This window comes from Epargyreus clarus, unplaced genomic scaffold (genome assembly GCF_041222505.1).
Source record: "Epargyreus clarus isolate Ecla_fem2 unplaced genomic scaffold, WU_Ecla_fem_2.2 ptg000008l, whole genome shotgun sequence".
In the NCBI taxonomy this organism is placed as follows: domain Eukaryota; kingdom Metazoa; phylum Arthropoda; class Insecta; order Lepidoptera; family Hesperiidae; genus Epargyreus; species Epargyreus clarus.
Genome location: NW_027332216.1, coordinates 11,066,401 through 11,087,579, shown reverse-complemented (window position 1 = coordinate 11,087,579; position 21,179 = coordinate 11,066,401). Strand labels below are relative to the sequence as shown.

The following is a 21,179-nucleotide window of genomic DNA, read 5'->3' as shown; positions in this document are numbered from 1 at the left end:
AAGCACCAAGCTAGAGCTGCTACAACACAAGGTTATGCCAACCCTGTTATACCAACTCTGACAAAATAATTTTCAGAACCAGCTATAATTTCAGGAATCATTCATGGAGTTATTGCAAATAGCAAAACATATTTGTAACTATATGACAAAACAGTGTCCTAACAGAAATGGAAAATATTATGTCAACATACTGGGACAACGAGTGAATACAATAATATCATCAGAGTTCTCTAAAATTGGGAGGTATGTGTGAAGCAACTGGATGAATGACATATTCCAATGAGAACTGAGGAAATCAACCTGGTACATTTTGATGCTCTTCTCAGAATAACACTTTAACTAGTGCTACCTATAAAGGTCATAATAGGTCATTTATGCTCCACCACAATACACACGATAAAAATATATGTAATACATGGTGGAGAACAGAAAATAGGAATCATCACATTGCTGGTGCGCTAACCCAAAACAAATATAACCCCGTGCATATAAGAATCTTATCAGGATTCACTGCACAGCATGATGCTCATGAGCTCATGTAACGGAATCATACTGAAGACATTGAAACTCACTTAGCTGCATTACAAATGATAGAAGACTAGCTATCTTATCAGAAAACAATGTCTAAAATAGACATTTGTGACATAAATGTTTTATGCAGCACCCCGTTGCCAATTTGAAATTGGTTGAGATTGGTTGTTCCACACAAATCAATTGTGTTATATGATATTAAAATTTAATATATGGCGTCAAGATAAAAATCTTACAACATTGATGACAAAATTATTTTTGTATACTAGTTAATCCAATGCTCGATCTCAAATGGTAATAGATCACACATCACATACACACTGGTGTATATACATGACAACTGTTTCATGTTAACCTGATATAGAACAGAAGGCATGTTCTCTCAAAAGAACCACCTCAGGAGGACAATGATTAAGCAAACAAGACTCCGGCTTATTGATACTTACACATATCTGTCCAATATATTTTTAGTCACATGAAGAAAGAATACTATAAGTATCCCATATATTGGATCCAGCGTCTGAAGTCCTAGCTTTGATAGTAGCATTCTGTGTTAATACCTCAACACAATTGAGCAGAGTTCATTGATTTGTTATGGATACTCTATAGTTCCTACTCAATTTCAGCTGTTTTATAAGCAAATAACAAGTACCTATACATGGCTCAAAGTAAACAATATTACATAGGTTATATTGTAGTACATCTTACTCACATATATACAAATTATGTATAATAAAAGTTAATCAGTTACCAGCTATATAAAGCTGTTTGACTTGATATCTTTTGGGCTAGGTATATATGAATATCCTAACATCCAGATTAGGTGTATTTCAAGATATTGTGGATTTCAGGAAATACTCGTATTATTAAGGTATAACTCTAAGGAGATTTGTATCAAGGAGTACAATCAGAACTATAATGCACCACTTAACTACTGGGACAGAGTACCTACTTAAAGTCATTGAGCTTACATAATATATATAACTCTATTATATATAGATGTAACTTGAATTGAAGTTGTTAAATTATCTATTTAATACACTGGTTTACAGTGATAAAATCAATCCAGAAGTCTGGAGTTGTCTCTGGACACAAATACCTTTATGATTTATTCTAAGGCCAGGTACTATAACAATACCTGCAATACTATAACAATACAAATGTGCTAAACAATAAATGCCCATACTTGTAAATAATTCAAAAACCTTGTTTAGTATTACTTATTTATGTGGCATATGTGACATAAATGCAAATATGTGAATGTCAAGAGTGAACTTTATGTACAAATGTGAGAATTTATACAAAATTAACATTTTGGATTTCGTTACACTTATCTTTCAGTGACTCAATAGGAATAAATACAGTAATAATTAAAGGTTGGGAAGTTTAGTCCACAAACATACGGTTAATTATTAAATATCTGCACATATTTTTCACTTTTACTGTACATAACTGCTTAAAATATGAGGTTGATCATCATAAAAAAATTGACTAAAGATTGGTAGTACCTATGTAATGTTCTACAACAGAAGCCTGGTACTCCCAACATTACAAAAAGCAATCAAATAATAATATATTATTTATATGGTTGCTTAAACATTTCCTTTAGCAACTCCGGGTTTATATAGAAACATGCATCATACATTTATACACCAGTCATCAGGTCAACAAATAACACAGCAGTCCATTAATCTTGGAATAAAGACAAGCATAATATGAGAATTGCTATTGCACTTAAGTCTTCATAATGTCTATGTTAGTTACACTAAAACTGAAATTGTTATCATTCATAATGAAATTTAATAATGTCCACCATGGTAATATGTGACACATTAATGATATAAAAGTAATAACAATATTATTATATCATGTGAATGGCCAGCCATTAATATGATATCTTCTTTGGGTCTTTTATGCCTAGTGTGTATACCTAGATGCTCTTATAAAACATAAAACAAAGAAAGTAAGCTGCATGTCCAATCAATTTTCAAATGTAAATCTAGCATCCCTAGAATTAATAGGAATTCCTTAGGGGTATGTGTGATGAACGTTACTATATAGGACACACATGGCAGACATCTGGCCTGGAACAAAGAAAACTATATTATATATATAAATTATTATTATAATTATTATATATAGAAGATTTATCTACTTTCCTTTTCTTAAAGAATTAAGATGGAGAAAAATGTGGGTAATAACTTTATAATTTATCACTGTCAGAGCTGTAACTAGAACCAGTTGTGTTAGCAATCATTACAGGCTAAGTAAGCCAGAACCCCATGGAAGTTATAAAATATTTGACTTATTAAAACTGAATTAATCCTGGGAATGCTCAGCATAAATACTTTTGAGTCAAGATAAGCTTTTCTGGTCTAGTCATGAATGGGGTTTGAAATAATCATATACATAAATACTGCTATGAAAACTGATATCAACTTTTACATACACACAACTGATAGTTACACACATTTTTAGGAAAAGATGTTAGATGGAAAGTCAGATTGGATTTCAAAAGGAAACACATCATAAGCTTTCCAACCAACCATATAGATATGTAACTTTACAGAGGGCATGCATAAGCATGGTACAGCAAAAAGTATAAGTAACTTTTGCAAATCTGATATATACCTACAAAAACAGGAAGTCATATAAAACTAAAATGTTTCATTGATCTAAGAATGATCATGTCCCTCCTGAACATGCACACTAATATAAAGAAACAAAGTAGGTATAACACCCAATATTATACCGGGTATAAACATAAAATATAAATTTATCTCACATGGGGCATATATCATCCCAAGATCAAATCAAATACCCAATCATAATTTGTCAATAAATAATGGTATTAATTCCTTAATATTCAACATGGGATGGCTTCCTATTTTAATAATATTGGAATACATACAATGTACCTACTGGTACATTTAAGTATAGTATTATATAAAAGTACGTTATTATATAATGCACATAACATATGAAACATATTTATACATATATTGCTATATAGCAAAGGAATTAGTATTATTTGTGTCAATAAAATTGACCAATTAATTCATTCTACATATAATTATGACATACTATGGAGGGTAGAAAACATATTTTCGACCTTGTATGTATTTATTTTTTGCAAGGTGCAAAAGCTTGAATTGAATAATTATTAATACTGACTAAATTACAATATTACTATTATTATTATTATTATTGGCCAATTTTAGTAATAATATATTTAGAGAAAAATATTGCATTATTATTGCACTGAATATTATTTCATCTAATTCAGAGGGAATCTCACTTAGTACTATGTGTTTCAGAACATTTCATCCATATTATACAGTAAGAGTAAATATTCAGTTAGCAATCCTAATAATTATGTATATTTTATAATTATACCTAATTAAGAGGAAAAAATTTCTTATTAATATCATATTTTCATATTGTATTTTTATATATATATTTTTCTTATTATTGAGAATAAATCTCACTAAGCACTATGGATTTCACAACATCTCATCCATATGATGCAGAACGAATAAATATTTAGCAATGTAATTAAATCCATATTATAATATATATGTATGGTAATAAATCTTTAATTTAATTACATGTCCCATTGTTGCAGTTGTCTCTAAACATCTACATTGTAATTCTCAATTATATTTCAGATCACCATGAAATAAAATTGAAAATTAGACGAGCTTACCTGTAAGCGAAGTCTGATTATAATTTTATGAATGGTGATCTGAAATATAATTACCCACCCTCCCAAAATCAAAACCCATACTGCAACAATAAGAACAAAAGAGTCTCCTAGATATAGACAGCATGCATATTATCAAGGAGACTAAGTTGGAAATGATAGACTCTAAATTAAGTGAGGAATCCGGAGCTGTCACTGTCATACGCAGTGTCAGTGGTCTTTAAACTTTTTTTTGTTTTTAAAGGCTAAACAATCGCGATGCCGACGAGTGGGAAGAAGGATACTACATTGTAATTCTCAATTATATTTCAGATCACCATTCATAAAATTATAATCAGACTTCGCTTACAGGTAAGCTCGTCTAATTTTCAATTAAACGCTAATCCTATAAGTAAGAAATACACCACATACATCACACACTTTTAAATTAAACCTATGTGACTACTTTTTTTCACAACGTTCGCTAGATCAACTGGTACAATACAATTTATGTAGGGCTGGACCTACTACCGATACATGAAAGATCTTAGCCCCTAGAGGGAAATTTCCGATGGGGAACCTATAATAATGTATATTTCAGTTTTTGCACTTCCAGTCATGCTCTACTTTAACCTGAAAATGCGATTGTAATTTCAAGATGTATCTATAGTCTATAGATATATTATGAAAGTGTACGTTAGTATGATATTGTATTGTTTATTCTTTTTTATTTAACAGACATTCGCAATTATGATGAACAAATTGTAAGATAAAAAACTTGTTTACTCGTAATATAATGTGTTATCTTCATTAATTTCTTTGTAATTTTGTTCTAATTGCAATGTTTGCGATAAGTAGGTATGAAAGTGTAACAACAAAGTGGGTTTAAGTCGATGACATAAGATTCGTATAAAAAATCTGTTGTGTCGCAAGGTCACGAGACAAGTGTTTTTCTTTGTATTTAAACAAATCAAACACTTAAAACACAGATAAAAACGGTGGCATTCGTAGATAACAGCTGTCGGGATGAACCGGCGGAGTTCATTTCGTACGTCACTCGCATTGCATTGTTGCATAATCGTATAGGGGCAGGGCTCGGTCCGATAATTGCATCATGGCATTATGCAATAAACAATTTATACGATCCATGTCAAAGGATCTGGTAAAACACAGAACGCTCGCTACATATCGCTCGTTTGTTGTCTAAAGTCGATAAACTCAAGGATCTGTTGTGTTCAATTTAGGTCAAGCCGATTTATTGGCGAGATATTCCAATATTCAAGGGCGTAATTTTCAATAACATGTCAAGTAGATTGTGTTATCGGTAGACGTTTATATTATTTCCTCTCAACTATCTCGGGGTTCTTTGATTTTTTGTGCGGAGAATATCGACTTTTAAGATCAATCCTACAATATGTAGGTAGTCCTGTTACTATTCGGCTAAAGTATTAACCGAATAGTCACATAACAGTAATGAACTGAAATTAGAAAATTGAAAAATTAAATTTGCGGCTCTACACTCTACTTGCGCTTGAACCTGCATCACTGATTGAGAACGCTCGTACTTAATGAAAAAGATGCCTGTACCTTAAAATTATACCTTAATCGGGGCATTGCTTCGATCACTAATAAGAACGGTCATTGGCATACAGGGAGCTTGACTTTTCAGTTCTTTGTTCCCTTATAGTTTTTGTGTTTCAATGTATACAGTAAAGAGTAAAAATATATATGAAATATAGTATGTATGGTTAATGTTACACATGGTTATACTCCTATAAAACTTATATTGAATTTAATCCATATGTATAGTACAAATGTACCTATAGTGTTATGTTTTAGTTAGGTAATAACCTTTTACGTTAACTGACATATTGAAATTGTGGCCACGTCTTGCAATATCTAACTCGTGTATCAGTAAATATTTATTGCAAGAATCTAGTATAACTTGATATTAAAAAAGCCAATACAAGGAAAATCGTCCTAAGTGAACATGATTTAAAAATTCTAAGCCTGACTTTAAGTTAGACCTAAGGTCTGACTTTAAGTTGACCAGTCAAATGCCAGTACGTACCTATAAATGTTAGGTAGAACTGGTTCGGTAGTTAATGGTGTCGTCGGCAATGGACATTATGTCTAGTTATGTAACTAACAGGTTTGCGCTAATAACGCAAGTTAACTCCTTATTGGTAAATATGGCTAATCATTTGATACGCTATCCATTTGTACTGTATGATCGATTTAATAGGATAGGTATTTAAATTTAGTTTAGTTTCAGATATTAACTTCAGGAAAATTTTAAGCGAAAAATAATAAGTGATAGTTGTATAACTCCTCACGCATGCGGACCGGACTAATAAACAATTTACTCTGATTTTTCGAAGTTATATAAGTATCAAAAATTCACAACATTCTTAAAAATAATGGGAAGTTGGAAAACAATGACCGAAACTCTACTCATTCTGAAAGTAAAGTCATGTCCAGCAATGCTACAATAATCATAATAATGAAAATCAAGATTTATATGCATAATATGAATTTTATTGAGACGTTAGTTTCATATTGAATATACGGCAATACTGGGCTGTATTGCCGTATATTATTAAAAAGTCTAAGTAAAACTGAAAAGTTGCTAACTAAGTCTCCCCTACTTACAAGTGTTGTGTAAATGACTTGAATAATGAAAGCAACACTGCAGGCGGTGGCGAGTTGGGGATTTCGCAAACTTTTGGCGAACCTACATTGCCACGAATTTGTGTACCGTACCGAAGTAGCCTTGAACTTTCAATCGATTCGTTTTGAAGCGTAAGAGGATGAGTTACATTATGCTTAAATGTTTGTAGGCGACAGGTGCGAAGGCTTCGATGTGGCACACCGATTCGCAAAGGATAGCAGCATTGTTAATGATGCTATTAGAACGAATAAGTATTACGTATTGAATTGGTTTGTTGTAACCAAATCTACGAAGACATTCTTATGAAATTTTCGTTTTTTTTATTATTTTTATACATAGACGTGTGTTTAACTGTAGACTACAGTGACTTAATATGAACTGTGTTTTATATAGGAGAGTGGAGTATGATGAAGGATTGCTACGAGCGCAAGGTTTACGTATTTTGCCAATACCTACATAATCTATATGTTAGATCGACTGAATGCAACTTGCTTCTAATAATAATTTAAATAGTAAGCACTAGGTAGGCATATGTTTATTCGACATTCTACAAATGCAACAAGCTTCCGGATTTCTCGCGACTCAACCCACGCGAAAATTCCACCACAGTTCGATAAGTATTAGACGGTATGAAACACAAACAACGTAACAAAAAAACAAGATCATAAGTTCGTTGACATACTGCAAGAAAGTATAATAGGTGATATAAATACGGTTTTTTTTGCATTTAAGTCTCTAAATTTTATGTTTTACCGACCAATACGAGTATATCCTGTCAGAATCGTAGCGGTATTTCGACATGAAAACTGATTTAAATGCTAATACAAAATATGCTTGCATAAAATAATCCGTATATGGTAAAATGACTTAGTTACTATATAAATACCAAAATGCTTATCGCAGTTTTAACTTATGGATGTGATTTCGAAACAATGCCGATAATTTGACAATATTGCAACACCGTTATCGGGGCTTAAGACAATATTTAATGTTACCTTGATTTAAAAATGGAGTTCTTGGGTTTTCACAGATAACGATTTCGGAATGCATCCTACATTGACAGATTACAAAATTTTGTACGGTTTATTGTATAGCGTTCTTATATCACTTATAAATGATCACTGCAATTTAGGCACGGTATTGGTAATCAATTCGCAAAATATTTACTTACTTCTTCGCGTTAATTTTAAATAGCGGAGCTCTACCTAGAGTCAGATATAGATATTTCGATATGCTGAAGTCCAAGATGAAAGATAATTTAATTGTTTAATTGTTATCATTCTTCAGACCAGATTTCTACGTATTCTAACTAGCACTGAGTCATGAATGGGGAATATGTATTGTTGGCGTATTTGTAAGCTACATTTTGAAATATTTTTAATAATTTGAGGCGAATATAAAATCGAGTTATTACTTTGCACAAAACTCACAAGGGTGGCATCGTAATAAAAAGCGATATAAACGACGCTGTTGGTGGTAACAAGGTTTAAAGGATTTTTATTGGTGTGACATGACATTACGTAAATCCCAACCATAAATTGAATTGAGCTGACTGCCTTGTTTGGTTTCAGATAAAGGTTTTTGTAAAAGATGAAATAATGATTTGACCCCGATGGCCGCTTCCTACCTTCCAACTGTTCCAATCAAAAAAAGACGTAACAAAAAATGCTATTGGCTATAGAATAACTACAATTTAAGAAATAATTTGAATTTATTTTAATTTTGAATTGAATACATACAGTTTTATAATGAATGAAATAAAATCACTTGTACATTTAAATTAGTCGGAAGCACATAAAAATATGCGCGACAAAATAATTAACAATCTGTGTTTTGGAAAGATTAAAAGTATTTGTTCGAAGGCGTATGTCATGCACTTTATTTATAACTATTAATTGTAACACGTTTTATAACCTACCACCAATGTATCTATGTCCATACGTTTATTATTTATTTGATTAAACTTAATGTTATACACAACCATTTTCATCTAACAATTGAATTAAATATTTTTGTCATGTCTATACTTTGCTATGTTCACGCCAACATTTCAAATTCTAATATTTCTATTATCTATCTACCTAATCTAATTAACCTAGCTGCCTACCTCTACCTCAACAATAACAATGTAGGCTGATCCTAGTTTTCTCACCTCTCATGTACTCGTAAACAGGTACCATTTGTTTCTATGCCAATTAATTTGATTTTTCTTTGTCTTCAGAAAACAATCCTCGACAGTATAACCCAGGATGACGCGGAGTTCACCGGCGACGGGTACACGTCGCTGGCTATCATATACGCCACGCTGGCCATCTGCAACTGGATGGCGCCCTCTGTCATCACCCTCACGGGACCCCGGGGAGCTATGCTGATTGGCGCCTTCACATACCTGTGAGTAACGGTTCACAATTGTTACTTTTAAGGTCATATGCATTTCGATTGTGTAAGTAATATGACCGCACTTGTATCATAGCTTGACAGGAGTTGGCTAGCGCTGTAGCATTCCGGTTAGAACGTTAGATTAAAGCATTCTAACTTACACCTCAAGGCTTAAGGGTAGCAACGCATTTGAGGTTGGCCGTCGATCAGATTTCAATTTTATTTGGAGTTAATTACAGATATGTATATAAGGTTAAATCGACCAGCAGCACCACCGCCAAACCTATTTCTGTCTATCGTATCGTAATTAGTATTACATATCTATCTGTTGACTATCATTGCCAACGTGCTTTCACTATATTTTTTATTCTAAATTAATTTTTTTTTACAAATCATATATACTATCACATCGAAATATCACGGGTAGTAGGTACTTACTACTAAGTTTAGCGAATAGGACAATATATGTTTATATTGTCCTATTCGCTAAACTTAGTAGTAAGTACTATATTTATATGAAATCGTAGTGTTTCACATTAAACGTCTGTTACACTGCAATAACAGGTAGAGTCGCCTGCCTTATTTTCGTATCATTAACAGTGGGTCACTGACTCCCATAGGTCGGCTGAGCAGAGTACTAATTAGCATAGAGTGCGTATATGACTTCAAAACCTTGGTGCAAATCGTAAGCAGATGTAGCCGTTTAATAGTAGCTTAATTGTAAAATGGAGTATACTACTGTAAACTGTACCTAGTTTTTTTTTGTAAATTTCTCCAAAATTAAAATAGTCACTATTAAAACAATGAAACCACTCACGATACTTGAACTTGATTTTTTATGAGCGAACAGTTTTATTCCGTGAATAGTAATCTCTAAAGGTGTTCTCACTTACGCCTGGCGTTCGCACTCGCGTATGCTTGTTCTATACTTTATACTCAGAGGTCGGCTGGTAAGCGCAGTTCATTTGAGCAATATACCGGGGGCTCAAAGTAGTCTAGATGTAAAAAATGAACGTATAAAAGTAAATGGAACGCGGATGCGGCGAACCGGATCGGACGGCAATAAACTCGGCGACGTAGCCACATGTCGCTATTATTGTTTTGTCGCAAGGGAGGTGTGTTCGGACGTGGAATATTTATTAGTAGGTACCACGTACTCCTATAGCAGGTGCTTTTGTACCAGGCAGATTTCATTTCAAAATTATAGATATCGATACCTTAATTCGCAAATCAGCTAATTTCACTTTTTTCAAAATGTTTTTTTTTTATTTATTTTAATACTAAATGGCGTCGAACGAAATCAAATAAATAAAAAAAACATTTTGAAAAAAGTGGAGTTGGCTGATTTGCGAATTTAGGTATCGATATGTCAATTATTGAGAGTTAGTGGAACAAAAATTCCGATTAAAACTGATTAGGAATGAACATGTATTCGTTTTCCTCGTGAATTCACACGATTAAATAAATTATCTGTTTTATGCTTAGTATGACATCATCTTTCACATTTAAAATTCATAAACATGTCTATGAGGTATTTATTTTATTTATCTCGTCGATAGGTCAGTAGACTAATTAATTATTTATTTAAGTAGTTAATTATTTATTTGTATAATTCAAATACAAATTCGTGAAGACCCCCTAAAACTTATTGTGTTTACTTTTACAAACCAAATCAAATCTACTTTATTCAAAATATATTCATATACAATACTTTTTGAAAGTCAACAAACTACCACCGCTTCGGAAGGTGTTTCACTATGGAAAAGAAGCGGCGCAAGAAACTCCACGCCATACACCTTGAGAGATGGTTTTTTCTAAAGCTTTAAACAAAACTTATAAATTAGTACAGCGTTTTAATCAACGGTTACTAAAACTAGGTTCACTGTAATGAATGCTTATCTAAATCTAATAATTCCGGTGGCCAGTGGCCGCTAAGTCGTGCCTTTTACTCGTTGCCCAACCGCACGGCGCAGGTGTAACCGATGTTGTGCTGTAATCGTGCTAATTTATACCACTTTACCCATTTCATGTTTTACACTGATTATATGTGCGATTCTTTTGGGTGGAACTTTTCTCTTTTTCATTGTTAGCTTCGTTTTATCTAACCATGAGCTCAAATAATTTTTTTTGCATGTTAATCTCAGTATTAAGCTGCTTTGTGTTATATCATTCTAAAAGAGCCTTAAGAGAAACTTAAAATAAAATAAAAACAACAAGATAAAAACGTACCACGTCCTCCCGTATTAAAATTGGTTAATAAAATTATCTTAAAACAAAAACAGGACTAAATATATCTTTACCGCAAGTACTTTACTTAAAGTGACATGGTTTTATCCTCGCACAGCAGCTTTCAAAGTTCAAATTCCTTGAAGCGGTCGAGCCCCCGAGATTCCGCTTACGAAGGGGATCCTAGAGGTCAAGGATTTAGCCACGCCCAAAGAGCGAAACAATTACTGTGATAAGGTCATCTTGATCATGATCTGTTTCAGTAAGATGATGTAGATCGGTTAGCTAATGCAGACTGCAAACTTTGCTAAATGCACTTTGAGCAATTTTGAAAATTGAACAGACTTATGCATATAGACTAATCGCACTATTTTATAGTCTATTCAGAGACAATAATTAATTTCTAATAAATAGTTACAAAGACTAAATCATACTAACGCCGAAGTACATGCCTTTTCATTCTAAGCAATTTAACTCGGATCTTCATGTTCGCACCTTGGATAGCTTCTTGACTCAGGAATTATTTGATACAGGCGTATGGTTGAGTTCAGAAGCAGCTAGCAACTAACAGCAGCTGGCCGTTCATAGACAATTCTAAGGTAATTTACAAGGAAAACAATAAGTGGAGCTATTTCAACGGTGATTAGTAGCAATGTTGTTGTGACACTTGTAACAGTTAACCTCAACGCAGAGGTTATCGAGACGAAGGAAAGGCACACTTTCACTCTCATTCGCCCTACGTTCGTAACACTATTAACAACTATTTTGTAATACTTGTTACAATATGAGATTTGTGATAATGTAACAGATCTGTAATCTTGCACAGCTGAAAGCCCTCGGTTAGTGGTTTCTGACGGTGTATTTGCCACCGTTACACTTAATTCTTGCATTACAGTAGCAATACTGCACTGGTGTATTCTGGTTTCAAAAGTTGCAACGTTCTACATAACTTACTCCCTAATCGTATTGTAAAACTTTTTGTGTGTATTAAATTAACAGATCTATTACACAAGCGATACAATTTTCTATGAATTATTGTAGAGTTTTGCAATACATATAGTCTTATCGCCATTATTGCTGTGCTTTAGAAATGTTCACATTTGATTTATAGCAAAACACAATAGAAAGTTTATCTGCTTACATTGTTTATGCAATCAAATTGCAACGCACTTCTAGAGAAATGGGTATGAAATTTCCGATTTCACAAAACGTTTCTGTAGAATTTATATTATAAAGAATTGTTGGAAAAGTTGCAAACAACATAAATTTCACGATAGCAATAAATATGAAATGAGCGGCGGACGGCGAATGAGCAGCATACAAGAGAACATGCACATTCTTAAAGAGACGTTGACGCTAAATAAATGTATTTTACATAAAAATGTCTTCAAACGGAACTATTGACAAAGAACATAGTTTATGTAATCGTCATAGAAATGCTTTGTCCTCGCTCAAAACTTTAATTTCTATATTTTTTGTAAGTTTTATGTCCTAAGAATTTATATCGCTACATATTTTGAATCCAGTTTATGTGACCTGCTCATACATATTAAAATACATGTGGTTATATTTAGATAGATATATGTAAATGTATAGAGGATAACCCTGAGAGAAAGATAGAAAAAGAGAGTAAAATTAAGATTAAGGTTTTTTATTAAATTAAGCAGATGATTTAGCAGATAGGGTCAATTAATTTAGGAGATAAAGAGGGCAATAATATATACATTTTTTATACATATCTTATTATTTCGTCTCTAAATATTTGAAATTTTCCGTATTTTGTTTAAGATATTTACAAACATTTTTAAGGAAATTACATATTTTAAAAGTAAGATAAACAAGGACGAAGATAAAATAAAATTTTACAAAAGAGAAACTATCACAAAAACCATTAAATCAAAGTTATTGACAAAAGAACATATCTTTATGCATCGACATACACGGAGAAATGTTCCTTAATTGTAAAACATACTCGTAGAAAGTATGAAAATGTAAATGCAGTATCTGAACAACACTACGGCTAACAGTAATTTCACCGTACCTCGCATGATTATCCGTACTAATCATAGTGCGGAGAGTACAATAATCCGTCGAATGTGTAGTTTTAGGCGTTGTATTGACTCAGTGTAGTAGCAGTACTAGCAGTAGGTAAATGTTAGAGAAGCGTTTGTAAACATGATGTCAGATTATAATGTTAGGTTAGTTAATAATATCAGCGCACAGTTCGCAATATTCGCCACTACATAGTGACATTAAAATATTTTAATATTCATAGATGTTAATTTACAACGCTAAAAATCCAAAACGTGTATCGAAAGAACCAAGAATTTAAATTGTAAACCATCGATATACCTGCTCTATATTGTAGGAAACACGGCTTTTGTCTAATTTTATACAGGCGAGGGGTTTAAATATCTTTTATCAAACGTATTTCTATTAGTCTGATCTGGAGAATTATGTCGTGGAGGATGTCTGGAGGATTATATTAAATGAATTACTTGCAACTGGAGTCAGTTGTTAGTAATCGCTATTAAAAGGTTAGCAAGTTGATTGCGCGTAGCAAGAGAAATTAGGCAACTCTAATGCAAGTCAATTGACCTTCACATTCTTCTTTATTTTACTTTTTTAAACATTGCCTAACAGATTATTTTCTATTTTACTTTTTTAGTCTGAGTATCAAATTAAATAAGAGATCCTTTTTTGAAAATGCTGCCGTTTTGTTTTCATGATATTTGATATTTTTTTAACAGTTTAAGTTTTTCGATTGTAAATTATTCCCAAAATGTGTTATGTTATGCATTCCTAGTTTTAAGCGTGTCCGTTGGTTAAAAATTAAAAGCCCGCAGACAGTACTGACAATACGGGGGCCGTTATTTTGAAGTCACTGTGTGCATGCTAATCAGATAATATTGTTACACATCGATTCTGTCACAAAATAACTGCAAACTACTGGAAATAGGTAAGAAAGTTTCACTTTTCTAAGCGGGTGTTTAATTGCGATTCTACAATAAATATCAACGTAGAAGATAACACTGCGGAAATATTGTCGTCAAATGTCATCAAGGGAGTGAAACGTGCTACGAACATGAAAACCATGTCAGTTTGTTTTTCAGAGTTCATAGCATAGAACGCGATTTCAATTTGTTCAGACATTCTCATCAATTAATTAAGGATGACTTATAAGCGTCTCCGACTGAATTGAAATTAATAACCATATTTACAACAACTTATCCCTAGAACAAAAAAAGCGTATTAAAAATATGACCGTTTATTCAATAAATAGTTGTGTTTTTCTAAAATGTCCCGAAATGATGTTAAGTACTTGATATTGCGTATCTTTTAATAAAATCTGTATTTATCTGTATCTATATTTTTACATATTCCATAGAAACCTTGCCAAGATTCAGGATTCACGTGGTATCATTTGTGACTAAAAAAATACTTATTGAGAATTTAAGGCGTAAATACCTTGTAAAACTTACCTAAGTCATATTTTCCTTTAACTATAAGGAAAAATATTTAAAATCATGATCATTATAATAGGAAAGTACCTAATAGGAAAAAATAATTCAAATTGAAAATAGCTAATCCCAATTATTAACATTTACAAGATATTTTAGTTATACTTGTAATACATTATATTTTTAGTTGTTTTCTTTAAAACTCGGTTATTATTCTGGTTTAAGGTTTCAATCATACATAAGAACATAAGATAAATAATAAATATTTTTTTTTACTTTAAAGTCTCATACTCTACCAAGGTACTGGCGATTAGTTCTAGCCTCATGACGGTAGTGTTCCCATCTTCGAATTGTTGATCGAAGGATCCCATTGATGAATTTTGTTTGTAAGAATAATGTGATACGGATTTAATTGATTTCCTAAAAGAAACCAAACGATTACTTACCACATATATTTTTTTAAGAAATATATTTTCTCATTGCGTAAGCAAAGGAATGAGTAAATATTTAATAGGAAAATAACAATTCCTTTGTATTGCATTTATCTTTGTTAGACATAAAGCCAATTTACATGATGATACATATGAGTTGGAAAGAGTAATAAACTAGGATGATTTATTGATATTGCTTAATTTTATATTTGCCTACTACTGTGTTTAGTTATCTATATTGTTCTAAGACATTAAATATATTCAAACAGGTTACAAGAAGTTTTTAGTTTCAACGATGACGTTATTTGCCAAAAAATCTGCAAGAATTACCATGCAATTTGTATGTAGGAACATATTCATCGTATTAGCAATTAATTATTTTCAACGAACAACCGAAACGTGTTCTACACCATAATAGTTTAGTATATCGCGTGTCTAAATAATATCATTTAAAATGATTCTGTCAATTAATTTAGAGCTATGATTAAAAGTAGATCTGTGATTAAAAGCATTAAATTCCTACGTCAGCCGATCTAGTTTGTTGTCTTCGATATTCGATCGCACTCAAGGCTGACCAGTTTTGTCACACCCATTTTATAACGTGCACATTTCACTACTTCACTATATTAAAAATACTTTTGTCACAAAGTATACGATACGCCCCCAGAGATATAATTACTGTTTATATATTTTTTGCTATTAATGCGGATATCTGCTTTGTTGATAATGTGACATCTTCTAATAGACGAAATGGGTAAAAATATTTGTGTTCCTTGTTTGAATTGTACAATAACAGAAATTACTCATGAGTCTACAGCATGATGGCATTCTGTCCAAGGTTCGATTTAAAGATGTGTGTATGATAAGATGTGTGTGTGATGTTGCATATCGATCGATCTACATAATGCCGGAGTCAGATATGGGTTCCCACTTTTCATTGGCAACATTTATTTGCTGCCTCATGTTAGTATTTACATCTTATCTTCATTATTTGGGACAGTAGTAATCAGCTTAAGTATTATTGCTTTTTATCTTCAATCTGTCCATTTTAGGTACAAGGTCGGACTTAATTGCGCGTTTGTGAACTTGAACTCTGTGGAAGTTGTGGAATGCGTAACGTCTTCACTCAAGTCACCAAAATATGTAATTAAATAATATTCTAACGAAGCCGTCTTGCCACAGTTACTTAAATTGTAATTAAAATGAGTATTATTAAGTGCATAGTTTCACGAGATTTAGATTAAATCAAGAATCGAGGTACACTTGACATAATATGTAACGCATGCGTGACTGTGAAAAATAGAATTCTCGGCATGTTTTTATAGTCACGTGTATTGGTGTTGCGTCGTGGAAGTTTTAAACACCAAAATCTGATTTAATAGGGTGAAAGGGAATAAACAGAGAATCAAATGCCATACACTGAAGGCCGTCACGATTTGTCGGACGTGTGACAATGCAGGCGGCATGTGTTCGTTACGCTTCGATATTTTTTGTTTCAAATATTTGATATCAAGGTGAAATTTTTCATTTCAATAATTTCCGGATTTGATAGACAATTATGTATTAACAAAGACAGGTCATTGATTAACTTGTATACTTTAAAAATAATATTTAAATGGGCTCCGGCGTCACGTATGCAGTAACATTAGGAGGTATAGCACGTCCAATCGTTTTATTTATTTATATGTGTACCTTAGTATTAATTTGGGGCTTCATACAGAAAGAACGCTATTTTGGAACGCCGTCCATTCGTCGTAGGTTTTGCTATATCTTTATATTACCGTTTTTAATAGGCGTTGTAATTTTTACAGAATAAATTCTACTAACGTAACAAAATATATGTAAAAAATAATCAGATACCAAAACATTAAAGGGACCTTCATAAAAGGTGTTTGTTTATTTTTGTCATTTTCACTTTTTGCTTCATAAAAAGTGAGACTTAACACATGCAAGCGTCAAATTTGTTGCGTTTTTTGGGCGCAAAATGCGAAAATCTAACAACAAATAATAAAAGCAAATGTGAGTTGGTATCGCGCTAAGGATCCCAAACCGATTGAAAGTAAACATACTTCTTTTAAATTAACACGCTAGTCCGCCTTGTATTCGGCCGGTATTATCATTTGATTGCCAACAACAACAACATTATAATTTGTGATTTGTTCCAGGTTCTTCATAATAACGTTCCTGTTCCCGCGCACATGGCTGCTGTACGTGGCCAGCGTTATGATCGGCGCGGGCGCGGCCGCCATCTGGACGGGCCAGGGCAACTACCTCACGCTCAACAGCGACGCCGAGACTATATCGAGAAACTCTGGCGTCTTCTGGGCCATGCTGCAATGCAGGTACTATATTATTCTTACGAGTAGCACCATATCATCCACTTATTAAAATCTTACTATCGTTAGAAGTGGCGATAAGGACGACCTTAGCAGTCGTGTGATCCGAAAAAGACCGTCGAAAATCGCTCAACATAACAATTAGTCTAGTTGAAGTGATACTTACTGTAGGAGGTCGTTTGCCAATAGACCTCAAAAGGTTGATGACCAAAGGTAAAAAGGACAAGAAAATAAAATAAGGATTCTCCCTTGATGTTAAGTACTTTTAAACAAAATGTTAAGTACACAAGGTTGTACAGGCTATTATTGAGTAGATATAGATGAGTCAGGTCAACTACCTGTAGCTCTCTACATCGAGGTTGAAACTATATCCAAACTTCAAGTACTTAGATATAGGTAGTACCTAAGTAGAAAAAAAGAAATGCAATTTGTAATATATGTAAGTATTTTTTTGTTAAGGCTATTTAAGTTTGAATTATTTCTTAATAAAAAAAATGTAAATCAGGATCAAAGTTAACATTTGAATGGTTGGGAAAACAATATTTTTATAACTGACTTTATTACAACATGCAAAAGTTTACTTTGTTGATGGATTTAAAGGTTAAAGTGGAACAATTACGTCCAGAGTTCGAATTTCCAAAATAAGACTATAATAAGTAGGTGCCTGGTGCATTTCTCAATGCATCCAAAAATAATCGAAAGAAACTCATCTTGTGCAAGATTCACTAAGATCCGGTTATTTATAATGACGCAACGTTATTAAATAACCGATGGTTGACATTGTAACACTTTTTATACCTTAACTGGCATCGCGAAATTGGTGTTGTGTATGATGTAGCAAGGAAACCCTCTTCGATAGCTTTAACTAGTTAATTGGATGTAGATTTTCGATGTTGTTAAAAAAATCGATTAGTCATTAGACAGCTTTATGATGAGTAGACGAATAGTGGATTGAATAATCTTCCGCATAGTCATTAGTCACTTAATTAGGTGTGGTAGAGGTTTAATATGCGAATGTATTCGAAGTAAAGGAAGTTCGTTTTCAATGTATCTCGGATTTTTAACTTCCAAAATAAAGATGATGCATGATAATTCGTCAGCATTTTTGGACAGTTATTGATTATAATGTTTCAACTGAAAGTAATATCGCAGAGTGTAATTGTTGAAATTATGTCACTTCATAAGCCAATTAAATCATACTATTCATTCTCTACAGAAGAAGAGCATTTGATTGATAGTTATCCGAACGTTTGTTTCAGCTTATTCTTCGGCAATCTGTTCGTGTTTATCAAGTTCCAAGGGAAGACGCACATAGACCTGGAGACGCGCAACGTGGTGTTCGGCGCGCTGACCGCCGTGTGCGCGGTCGGCATCGTGTTCCTGCTGCTGCTGCGCCCGATGAGGCGGGCGCCCGTTATCGACGATGTTAAGGTAACACTTTTCTTGTTCTCCACATTTACCTGACGATGCGTGTGTGCGTGTGAGCGTACGTGTGCGCGCGTGGTTATGTGTGTGTGCGTGTGTGTGACGCTACTGTTATAGAACAGGAATAAATGAGGAGGTGGTATTTCCACAGTCGAACTATGAAGAGTTTTTATCACCAATACAATGTTATTAGGTATTATAAGGATGCTGTTTTTATTAAGTTCATTAATAAAAGATAAATAGCCAAACGATTTAAATGTCAAATCGACGGTTGGGATCGTACAAAAAGGCTAGGTATAATATTATGAATTTTGCTACTAAAGTATAAATATATTCAAGTGATCAAATGCAAATTAAGAGCGCGGATCGGAATATCCTAAAATATGTAAAAATCTTACTACTTATGTGCAGACATTTTAAACAGGTCGATTCACTATTAAGAATAATAGTTCTAATATGTGTGGCCCTAATTTTAATGGTTCTAAGTTTTGGATTTGTCGTTTTTTCATTTAAGCTACTATTGAGATGTCCAGATTCATTAGATATTTTTTTAATTTCATTGTGAGTATTATGACAACATTAATTATTATAGGTACTTAAATGAATTTTTGCTAATAATGTGAGAGCAAAAAAGAACACAAGCACCTGCAGTACAAAATATAGCTTTATTTCAGTTTATTTAGTACTTTACCAAAAAAACACATTGTTCGATAATATGAGTTGCAGCATTGCAGTGGCACATAGACGTTAGAAATAGGAGTGACTCTCCTGCATTATTACGTTTATTATTGAAAGATCTGATAAATGTGTTCACAATTTTCGAGTGTGAAAATTGGTAGGTAGGTACTTATTTATTTTGTATCGAATATAAAATTAGGATGGCATTTAATTTTTTGCAACATCGGAGTCCCACCGAGATATCATTCGATTTTATGACTAAAGAGATACAATAAACCAACCGGTTCCAAAATGGGTTTTGAATTTATTACCATTGTTTAGGCAAAAGTGCAAAAGCATTATGTCGACGACCTCGTATAAAGTGACCCTCTACAACCCTTGGATAAAAGTGCAAGGTTTTAATATGTGCTATAAAATGTCCTTTTAAACTTGACATTATATTTAACTTCTTTTATGCGTAACTTCTTATGTTTCATATATTTTGTATCGCATAAAATAATGAATTGTTTTAAAGAACGATCTTGACAAGGGCGAGTCGTTAAGTTTTATTGCTTTATGGAAAAATGTAGATAGTTGCTCGCATCGAGGTCGGATTGAGTGCTAAATATGTACTTTATTGGTTTTCAGAGCGAAATGGTCATCCACGAACCGGAAGGTCCCATGGAGGCGTTTAAGGGCGCCTTGAGGCTATTCTGTACCCGAGACATGTTGTTATTAAGCGTCACTTTCATCTACACTGGTAAGGATGTATTTAATGTATACTTTGGCAATGGAAAAATATATCATGTTCGGTGCATCTTCACAATAACTTATCTTTAAATACGTTTTGTACTTTATTATTTTAAAATACACATAACAATGTATTAGTAATAAGCTTAAAGCTTAAATGACCGCCTTAATAAATTATGATTATACAAAAAATGAATCCTACGTCAACGCTAAATGCGATGTATGTATATCATAGCCGTCAAAGCAAAAATAAGTTATAAAACTACTTCAACTTTTATACCTGACCTTTATGGTATATTTTTTATTCTAATACTAACAAACATCGATTAAGTCTTATTAATTACATTACATCTACGTATACATCATTATATCTTGTATAAGTTGCCATATTTTGCAACTTCATACGACACAAAAGGCAAAAAGAGCATTTCGGTCTAATCTCTTATTAATTATAGCAACACGGTTTCCTTTTACAAAACACTCACTTCGCAACGAACGATTATGCTGTCAAGTGTAATTTGTAACGTAATTATATCGTTCTATAGTAGCAATAGAGCATGCTGTATTCCGACTTCCTTATAACTATGTTGGCGAAACATTATTAGAATAATAAACATCTATTTCTGACTC

At 32.9% G+C, this 21,179-nt stretch overlaps 1 protein-coding gene and 1 long non-coding RNA gene across 2 annotated transcripts in view; one reads left to right on the top strand and one right to left on the bottom strand.

Moving 5' to 3' along the window:
• LOC140744419 (UNC93-like protein MFSD11) overlaps positions 1 to 21,179 on the top strand; it is a 31,844-nt gene that overhangs the window by 6,258 nt on the left and 4,407 nt on the right. Inside the window, exons 2-5 of the mRNA XM_073075999.1 lie at positions 9,106 to 9,275; positions 17,547 to 17,723; positions 18,977 to 19,148; positions 20,448 to 20,559. Coding sequence (XP_072932100.1) covers positions 9,106 to 9,275; positions 17,547 to 17,723; positions 18,977 to 19,148; positions 20,448 to 20,559 — 631 coding nt within the window. The remainder of the gene's footprint in view (positions 1 to 9,105; positions 9,276 to 17,546; positions 17,724 to 18,976; positions 19,149 to 20,447; positions 20,560 to 21,179) is intronic.
• LOC140744417 (uncharacterized) lies at positions 1,752 to 4,517 on the bottom strand. Its single transcript, XR_012102545.1, has 2 exons — positions 4,238 to 4,517; positions 1,752 to 2,615 (listed from the first exon to the last, which is right to left on the bottom strand). It is a non-coding gene; the product is annotated as an uncharacterized LOC140744417 (long non-coding RNA).